Raw genomic sequence first — 9,945 nt, 5'->3', positions numbered from 1 at the left:
TATGGTGGGTTATTTTTTTTTAAAGAAACAGCTCTAAAGTTTCCCATTGCTTTATTGCAACACCTCTTTCTTACCGTGCACCGACATTGTGAAACAAAGCTGAAGACCCACTTATTTACTATTACATATGAGGCATATATTGCTTGCTTTATTCTTTAGTGTTCCAGTATGTTTTGTATATTTGTTGATTTCTGATGTGTTCATTGTCAAGTAGTTTTCATCCTTGTGCACAGCACTTTCACTGAATGCTTTATGAATAAATGTATTATTATTGTAACAGTATGAGCACACTATGAAACAAATGTCCTTTTCTGTCTTTTTTTCACAGACGTAAACAAAATGATGTACTACGCGGCGATGCAGTGAGTTTGCATGTTCTCTGCGTGTCCCTGTTTCCTCCCATAGTTCAAAAACATGCATGTGACTGTAGATTGCCCATAGGGGTGTGTGTGGTTGTCTGTCTCTCTGCGCTCGCCCTGTGTTGGACTGTGGGAACTCTGCTTTCACCAGTAATTACCAACAGTGTTGTTTCGTGGAAACTAACAAATGATGTGCTTTGTCTGGCTTTCGAAATCTTTGGAAAAAGCTGTAATCCTGTTTTTCACAGTGTTTCTCTTTAATGCTAAAAGACCCCGAAGCTTGTGAAAACACATGATTTCTGCAACCTTCAGCTTGCTGTTTTTATCACTGGAGGCTGGATCTAGCTATTGTTTTCATTTGCATTTGCATTGGCAGGGTGATTCAGAATCACCAGTGAGCCTCAGCCTGGAGCTGAACTAAGCATCTTCTCACGATGAATATAATTGCCAGTCTTTCATTGGTTAATATAGGAAAAGGACAAATTATGAAAAGATGTCTTTTAAAAAAATCTGTGCAATTCATGCTCTTAAAGAACAGCTGTTAATGCAGAAGAAGTGAGTGGGTTGCATTGGTAAAAACAAACAAAGGTCAGACATCACAGTTATATAACAAAGCTTCTCCCAAGAGGAAACTTTTTTCTTGTCCTTTTGAATAAAGAAGTCGTTTATGAAAATGTAATACATTTATTCACGCTGCCGAGGGCAGGTTTAACATGATTTCATGGTAAAGTTCAAAGACATTGTGGCTATGATCTGGATTAATGTGCTTTAACTGGATGTTCGAAGGCTTGTTTTCTAAAGAGACAACGATTACAATTGTAATCCTGTGGTTTCACATTAAAGCGACACCATGGCGATGTGGTGTGTGTGGTGGCCCAGAAGGGTCATAGCAACTGCAAAAAAGCCACAACACATTCGCAAAAGCCACAACAGAATTTAACCCACAGCACCAGATAAGCAGGGTTTCTGAGGGATAATGTTTTCGGACAGACAGTGCACAAAACAGTGCTTTAGAAGGCTTTTTCCCTACTTTTCTAGAGAATACTTTGCAAGAAAAGTGTACAATGGAGAGTCAAAAGAGAGAAATGCTGAAATCATACAGAGGATCTGACGTTTTCCTCATGCAGTGCAGTCCTTCCTCTGATTCCCGTCAGGGAGGAGGTGTAAGAAAATTAATCTTTCATCAGTTTTCCTAACCAAGAAGTGAGTGTGTGTGTCCAGCTACGGAAGAGGAGACAGTTTCTTTCAACAGGAAACTGACAACAAAAGGCCTCCCTGGCATGTTACAAAGAAAGTGAGGAGAAAAGAGTCAAGATGCTTGAACGTGCACATGACTGCCGCCTAGTGGATTGTCCTTACAACGACAACCAGAAAGACAAAACCCCAGGAAGTGGAGGAATGGAGACACAGTGGATCCAACTTTTTTGCAAATAACACAGTATTTTTCATCTTTCTTTTCTTTCTTTCTTAGAAAGAATTCTGTGGCTTTTTAGTTTTTGTTAATGTTCTCAAGCCTCAGCTATCCACCACCTGGAGGAACCTTCAACCCAGTCTCATATGTCATTTATCATTTCACACGCAGAGCTTTAAAGATAAATGACCAAGTTGTCAAAACGAGGATGTAGACAAGGGGATATTAACTTTAATGCTGAATTTGCGGCATCATAATGGAATCCAAGAATCATCTGCAGATGGATGAACTTTCAAAATGTGCATAATATTTCAGTTTTACATTTTATCTAAACGTTGTTGCAGGTTGATGTAGTTCTTTCACATTGTACTGGCCCAAAATAATTGTGTTCAGGGATTAGAAGTCAAAAAATGCTTATTATCTGGTCGATCACTGGCTCGTTCATTCTGATTTCAACACATTATCAGTATCATATAAACTTCACTCTTCAGTCACTCCAGAGTTTCATTATTAACATCTTATTTGTGCTTCCTCAACTGACTGATTTACATCCGTTAAACAAAGTAATCTATTTAAATTTGCGAACCCTTCAGACAAAATCTGACACCCAAAACAATGTGTCTGTCACTTTATTCTCAATTATTTATATACAGAATTTTACAAAGAAAGTCATAGGCAGTGTCCTGAGAATATTATGTGCAAACAGATTAATGTCACGGAAATGAAATCATGATGGGGTTTATATTCAGTTTTTACTTCCTGGTTCACATTGTATATGCAGTAGTTCACAGTTTCTTGCTATTCACAGTCAATGAAGAGTTAAAGTATAGGACTAATCACAACCCTCTAAAACATTTGGCAAAGCTTCGCAAAGCAAAAAACTGCCCGAGTTCATAAAATACCTCTTTGCGAATGTAAAATCACTATTAGGATCACCTCAGCCGGTTTTCAGGAGTACTGGGTATTGGAGATTTTTTTCCACAGCAGTGTCTTGAGGTTGTTAAGGACTAGTGAGTGGTGAACCTCCATCTGGCTCGCCAAGCCGCTGAGCGTCACGCAGGTGCGGAGCTGCTTCTCCAGATCGCCGCGCAGGTCCGACGGCGCCCCGAACAGCAGGAAGTCCTGCAGGAGCACGCAGACCTTGGCCAGGTTGGGCTGCACCACCTCCGTGTTGCACTGCTTGACCAGGCGGTCGCAGGTGGCCGTGCAGTCCCGGCCGTAGGTGCAGTCGGCGTTGGTCTCGCACCGCCGCCCCTTCAGGAAGCCCCGCACCACGGCCTCGGACGCCACGCTGCGCAGGTTGGCCATCTTGCAGTCGTACTTGGCGTTGTAGCCCACGTGGTGGAGGTTGGCGTCGCATATGAGGAAGCTCCCGTACGAGCCGTGGAAGACCTCCTCCACAAACTCCAGCAGGCCGATGGTGATGCGGGCCCGGCGGGGCCACGCCGGCGCCAGCCAGTGGTTCAGCCCGGTGCTCAGGGCCTCCGGGACCAGAGCCTTCAGGTAATGAGGCACCTCGATCCTGTACAGGGAGCTGTGGCCCACCCGCTCCGTCACGTACAAGTCGCCGCAGAAGCCCAGCAGCTTGGGAGTGTGCTCCTTCTCCTGCAGCGCCACCATGAGGAGGAACTCGTTGATCTGGAGCAGGGCCCAGATAGATTTGGCCTCGGCGAGGGAAACCTTTCCGTCCGAGTTGACATCGGCCAGAGTTATAATCCTGTCCACCAAGGTGTTCAGAGAGGGCTGCTCGCCGAGGTTAGCCTGCAGGCGGGAGGAAGGTTAGATTTATTGGTCATTATGCAGTAAAAATGATACGGATGAATTCAATAGTGCTACATCTTAATATTAAAGTTTGAAGGCTGCGTAGCTACTGCTAAAGGCCACGGACATTCACATTAAACCTTTAGCTCCGAGCCATTTCAAACATTTCCTGTAATGTATAGAAGAGAGTTTCCTTTCAGATGAAGATGATGATGATTTCTACGGTTATGGCTGCTCTATCTTATAAGCTGGGCAGAGTAATTGCTGAGGAACCTTGAGGAAACTGTGCAGCATCTCTTTAAACTCGTCCATGGAGGTCCCGCGAGTGGGTTTGTCAAATAAGGTCATCTCCTGTCGTAATATAGAGTCCGGTGCGCCGTCAATTTTCACCGGATCTTCAATGCCACATTTAATCACAACAGGCCGCTCCTTCCACAGGCCAACATACACCTGCAAATGAAAGAAAAAAACTGTTTTATAGCACAGCTGTTAGTCCATACAGTTTAGGATATAGATCAAAGGCGTCAAACTACGGCACAATTTCATCTTGAGGGAGCGAGCTCTCACTGATATCTCAGGTCAGGTCTCAGTGTTGTGCGGGCCGGACTGGAGCCTCTTGCGGACCAGCTTTGGCCTGCAGGCCTTATGTTTGGTAGAGTGTCTGGAGCAAACATGCCAGACATGCAGAACATCTGCCAAAAACTGATCCAAATCCTTCCTAAATGCTGACCGTTGCAAAGTTTCATTTTAAATAAAAGTAACTCCTTGTCCTGTTTTGAGACGGTACGACGCTGAGACTCAACAGAGAAGCTAAAGAAATTAGTGATTATCAGGGTGGAATAAAGTAGCCTTAGTATCGACGCCAGACAGAGTAACTTTCAGAAAACGTGCAAAAAAGAAAAAAGGTTTTTGCCGACATTAATTTGTGGAAAAGCAAAAATAAAATGTCAAATCTTTCATCAGACTTGCAAATTGAAACAAATAGTCATTTGTGGCATTTTCTGCCGCATGAAAATTAAAGAGGAAATCTTTTTGGGACATTTCACTGTATTTTGCGCCACTTCTTTCTTGTAAGACATTAGAGGTTGATCATGTGTGCCCAAATGAATTTCAAGCTTTAAGGCATTTGTTTCCTCATTTCCATATTTTCATGGAAACGCATTTTGTTTCTCAGAACCAACAGAGTGCACGGGCCAAGGTGAATTAAGCAATCAAAATCAGGAATACAGACAGTGGAGCAACAGAGACAACCCAAATGTCACAAGATAGCACAGCAAATACAGCACAAACAAGAATGTCACAGTAAAATGTTGAGTGTAAGTTAAAAGTTAAATTGTTTAACTATATTTGCTTAACATCCGGACTTCTGTTCTTTATAAATATACTGTACGAATGGCAATGTTTTGAAAATGAATATGGCTCCAAAAGTATTGAAAATTTTTCATTTTTGAGAGGTTATAATTTCAAATTCAACTTATTCATAACTTCCGCCTTTATTTCCACCCCTCCAGTTGTTGTAATAATACAGCTCTGGTGTGCTGAATTCTAACGAAATCTCGTCATTTCCGCCCTCAAGTCGCCGCTCCAGCGTCACAATACTGAGTTTGTTATTTAAAATATTTTGCAATTTGTGAATATTATATTTTAATAAATAATTTTCTCAATTTTTTTGTGTCAGAATATATTTAATCAATAAATAATGACCATAACAACATTGTAGCGGCCGTGAGGGCTGCTGGGGTTCGCTGCGGCAGGTGACTGTGCCCTGGGGAGCCGCATGGGATTATGGGAAGAACTGTTCGGGACTTTTGGGGCCGTTTTGGTGGGTCATATGTGTTTGTTATTGCTTCTTTATTATGAGTTCTGTTTAGTCTTTATTTTATTATGTGTGGGACCGTGAGTCAAGGGGGTTGCTAGGGGGTTATTTGATCAACCCAGTTGGGTTGTTCAAATAATCCAACTGTTGGTTTAAGGAAACCAACCCAACTTGGTGGGTCAAAATGACCCAGCATGTGTTCTGTCCAATAATTAACCAGTGTTGAGTTAAAAAATAACCCATATTCGGTTGTTTTTAACCCAACATTTTTTAGTGTGTACATGTGATATCCCCCAAAAAAAATCTTTTATCCTCAAACAAAATAAAATATTTCATATAAGTGATGCCTGCATTGATGGATTAAATTAAGTTTAAACACAGGGTGAACAAATAAAAGAAACTAAAATAGATTATTTAGACTTGAAAAGGCAACAACACTTCAAACAAAATAAAACAAAAGAAGAATTACATTTATTAATGTTGTATTGAATAAACTTTACAATGAGAAACCAAAATGCGAGCATACATTTAGAAGCCCTATCCTCAGCCACAGGTCTCCATGTAGGAGTGTGTTATTCTTTCAACGTACACAATGAGAGTGTTTATTTTTACCTGATGTGTGGAGGAGGTGGACATGCATCGGTGAAACGTCAGCGTTCTCTGGTCGCACAATGCCTTGCAGGACGAGCCTGATATAATGCCTCTCCTGTAGTGGTCACACTGGAAAAACAAAAAGGCAGAGAGGCGCAGCGTGAACCGCAGGAAACAGGAAGACCTTCCAAGTGGCTCATCTTCCTGCGACGCATAAGTCAAGGTTCGGACGTCAGGTATTTTAAGATGCCTCCGTGTTTATTCCTCCAGGGCGCAGCGCTAACCCTCAGCTGACCCTCTGTACAGAAATGTTTGAGGAGAAACTGCGCCTCATACTTTTGTGGAAAAACAAATTAAACCAGTGTTTCATATTTGCAGATGTGAGAATATTTTTAAATCTGTGCACAGGATTTCGCCAACACCCTCCAGAGAGGCCGCTGCTCTGATATGTGGGTGGACTGCATGGTGCAGGCCTGGAAGCAGATTTTATCCTGTATTGAGAACATCACACACACACACACACACACACACACACCTCTGTCACCTGCAGTAACAAGAAAGGTCTGACTGTTCTCTAAATTTGCTTCAAAGCTGTTCAACAAATATCTAACCAGAGATTTTGAGCCGTGTGTCCGTGCACAGCCACACCACATCCAATTATTCGTTACAACGAGGTCACATCTGAACTCTCACTCTGTGTTAATTACCCTGATTTGTTATTCTGTTAATCACTGTCCTGCTCCTCCGGGCTCTCAAATGTCACTGCCTGTTTTCCTCTCAAAAGTCAGAGGCTTTGAAAACAGCTGGAAACAGCAGGAGAGTGGTGGAGCTGTGGGCCTCGTCCTCAGCAAAACACACCGACCACGAGGCCAGCCCCAGAGTGTCAGTCTGTGGTGGTGAGACTCTTTCTATAATTAAATGAGACCGCAAAACAATACAAAACCATTTTACAAACACCTTTTATTATGTCTTCCCGACGCTCTGGCGGTCGATTTTCATGTAATACAATACTTACAATGACCATATGGCAGACGTGGCCTCGGCAGAGCTCCGAGTACGAGGCGTACTGCATGTAGACCACCCAGCCCACGATCAGGATGCCCAGCCATGCCAGCAGAAGGTATTTCACCTTGATGGCCGGCAGACGACTCTGCCAGAGGTGGGACGCAAAAGAGAAGGATGGATGGGATGGGATGGGATGAAGAAGAGAGGAGAAAAACTGAATCAGGCAACATGACACCTGAAGGAAGCAACAGTCGAATCCATGAAAGCTGATCTGCAGAGATCAACGAACCGTACAGATATTTTAACTCATTTAATTCATAAGTGGCACTAATAAGATTAAACTATCATGTAAATACCACCACAGCTAAAAGATGCTCAGGTTATTGTGTTTATTACTGATGCCAGGCTGTGATCATTCTTCATATGGCATACAGTATGCTTTACAGACAAAGTGGGTCAACGGGAGCATTTACAATGTGTTTGATCAATACACAAAGCTGGCAGGACATTATTGGGGTCAAAGAATCCCTTGTGTAAAACGTCCATCAGATGAATAATCAATGAGTGACACTGACGGGGAGAACATGTTAATCTGAAACTACTCATCCGGTCCTGATCTAAAGGGGAATGGCAGGTTAATAAGGGAGTGTATAGTATATTGGGATATTTGTGAGAGAGTGGAGGTGTCAAACACGACCAAACAGGCTAAAACTGGGCTTGCAAAGAGTGAAATTACAAAGAGAACATTAAGAAATTAAATGTTTCTAATACTTTCACCGAAGATCACACTGTTTCAGGAAAAGTAGAAGACATGACAACTGTAAGGGCCAAGCCAAGACATTGATACAGCACAACAAACATCAGTCTCATCATCAAATATCAGATCTTCCATCATATTTTCCCAAAAGAAGCATAAAGTCAAAGTCAAATTATTTGGATGAAAGAAACTTCACAGACAAAATATGAACTTCAACTTGATATTTTTGCTGTATTACTCACCGAAAATCATCAGGCAAAAAAACAATGTTGAAACTGCACTTATGTTAAATAAAATGATTAAAGATTGTGAAGATATTTAAATGTGGAGTATTTTTAATCAAAGGGAAACATTGGGAGAAGTTATGTTGCATTCGAGATCTAATTGTGGCCCCTAAACTCAGATATGTTTGACACCCATCAAGGAAAACAGTCAAGAAGAAAGCATTGAGAGCAAAAGTACTCATAACACAATGTTTTAATGGTGTATGAAGCATATGAAGGGGGTTAGCTCTGAATCCAGATCTGTATGGCTACTTTCTCCAAAACAGCTGCTGCTCTTTGACCTCAGGAAAATGTGATTATATGGAGGATGCACCTTTTCTTCTTCTTCTTCTTCTTCTTTCCAGATTGAGGACTCGCGACATTTTGTGACGCACGTGAAGTGGGCTCTGAACCAGAATATTTATATTTGACACGCACACTGATGATTTTTTTTTTTTTCCCCAAAATTTTAATCCTTATCATGTGCAGCATGCCGGTCACATACCTGCAGGCCTTTGGACAGGGGGCAGAAGAGCATCAGATGGAGCAGCCTCCGCAGAGCCCTGGGCATCATGAGCGACTCGGTGTGGAGGCAGCGGAGCGAGAAAAGCGCAGATCCCCGTCTGATCACATCCTCGCGCCGAACACACGCCGCGCGTCGCAATCCGGCAAATTATCGCGCAGCGCGAGAGGCATTTTAATCTGACACTAAAAGGTGTTGTTTTTCTCCTCAATGCACCTCATTCTCCTTGTTGACAAAAAAAAAAAAGGAGCGAAGATCAAGCGCACGTCCTTGAAATTGAGCAATTTGGGCTCCATATGGGCCGGAAAACCTCCGCTCCAGCGCAGGATGGGAGTCCTCATCCCCCGCTATGCAGCTGCGGTCACGAGTCAGTCGGATTAGAGTCAATTTCTTGCGTCTTCGTCAGCCCGTCATGAGAAAGTGTTGGCGGTTGTGTTTCAGGGAGAGCGAGTGTGTCGAGCGAGGAGCGGCGGCGCGCACAGCCTCCGTGGCGCGCACAGCCTCCGTCTCCCAGCGACTCGCCGCTGCGCTCCTTTAAAGGGAGAGAGACGCGTTTGCTTTTTTTTCCTCTTTTCTGTCGACCGACTAAAAAAAAAAATCCCAGTGCGCTTCCTGTCCTTTAATATCACAGATCATGTGTGCGATTGGTGATCGATGGTGAAGGAGCAGAGTGCATCAATCTGCACAGAGAGACCAGTATCCGGTTTTATCAGGACCACCAGAATGGGTGAATCGGTTAACGGTTTGCCAGTGAATTGTGCAAATGTCATAAAGCAGGGGTGTCAAACATAAAGCCCATGGGCCAAAACTGAGGCTCCAATCACATTTCACTGCAGTTTTTGACAGTAAGCATAATTAAAATTGGCTTCAAGTTGAGACTGCTGTAATTTTGAGTAAAACAGACAATTTCATCATATGTATTCTGCATCGCAATAAAGAAAATTTAATTTAATCCTTTAATTTAGATTATTCTGGCTATATTTTACCAGTCCGACCCGCTCAAATTAGGCTGCATGCGCCCAATGAACAAAAATGCGTTTGCCAATCCTGGCATGAATGTTTTTGGTTAATTTCATCCTTTCTGTGTTGGCATGAGTCACCAATCTGCCTTGTACATATTGATATTTAAGACCACTCATTTAATTTTTGTCCTGTCCTGATATTTTTTAATGTTCTTTTCTATTTATTCAGTGTGATGAAATGCTATACAGAATTTTTTTTCTCTGCGGTTAATTGAAATATTTCTATTCTAAACCTGATTATTTCCCTTTTAAATGTTACACCAGTTTCCTAAATCTTCTATAACGTTGCTGTCGGCTCTTGCTCCGTGTTGTTTGGGGGATTGGACGACTGAAGTCCGAAGCAATGAGACTTATTGACAACTTGACAATTTCACAAACCTGATCCTCAGCAGAACTCAACAGTTGTGAAATCTGAAATACGTGTCGTCGTCACAGAG

At 42.5% G+C, this 9,945-nt stretch overlaps 1 protein-coding gene across 1 annotated transcript; it reads right to left on the bottom strand.

The window, feature by feature from the left end:
* Positions 1 to 2,519: 2,519 nt before the first annotated feature.
* Positions 2,520 to 8,653, bottom strand: dipk1b (divergent protein kinase domain 1B). The gene is made up of 5 exons (XM_030084676.1): positions 8,469 to 8,653; positions 6,954 to 7,088; positions 5,960 to 6,067; positions 3,805 to 3,981; positions 2,520 to 3,531 (listed from the first exon to the last, which is right to left on the bottom strand). The coding sequence occupies exons 1-5, from the start codon at positions 8,535 to 8,537 to the stop codon at positions 2,719 to 2,721; spliced, it is 1,302 nt and encodes a 433-aa protein (XP_029940536.1). The 5' UTR covers positions 8,538 to 8,653; the 3' UTR covers positions 2,520 to 2,718.
* Positions 8,654 to 9,945: the final 1,292 nt, after the last annotated feature.

The sequence above is a fragment of the Salarias fasciatus genome, assembly GCF_902148845.1.
Source record: "Salarias fasciatus chromosome 7 unlocalized genomic scaffold, fSalaFa1.1 super_scaffold_4, whole genome shotgun sequence".
Taxonomy (NCBI): Eukaryota; Metazoa; Chordata; class Actinopteri; order Blenniiformes; family Blenniidae; genus Salarias; species Salarias fasciatus.
Note: the sequence above shows the minus strand (reverse complement) of the source record. Positions and strands in the feature narration are given on the sequence as shown.

Coding starts and splice junctions, on each gene's coding strand:
- dipk1b (XM_030084676.1), bottom strand. CDS start 8,537: ATGATGCCCAGGGCTCTGCGGAGGCTGCTCCATCTGATGCTCTTCTGC. Junction 7,089..8,468: donor CCCTGTCCAAAGGCCTGCAG/GTATGTGACCGG, acceptor CACCTCTGGCAG/AGTCGTCTGCCGGCCATCAA. Junction 3,532..3,804: donor TGCTGCACAGTTTCCTCAAG/GTTCCTCAGCAA, acceptor TCCCGCCTGCAG/GCTAACCTCGGCGAGCAGCC.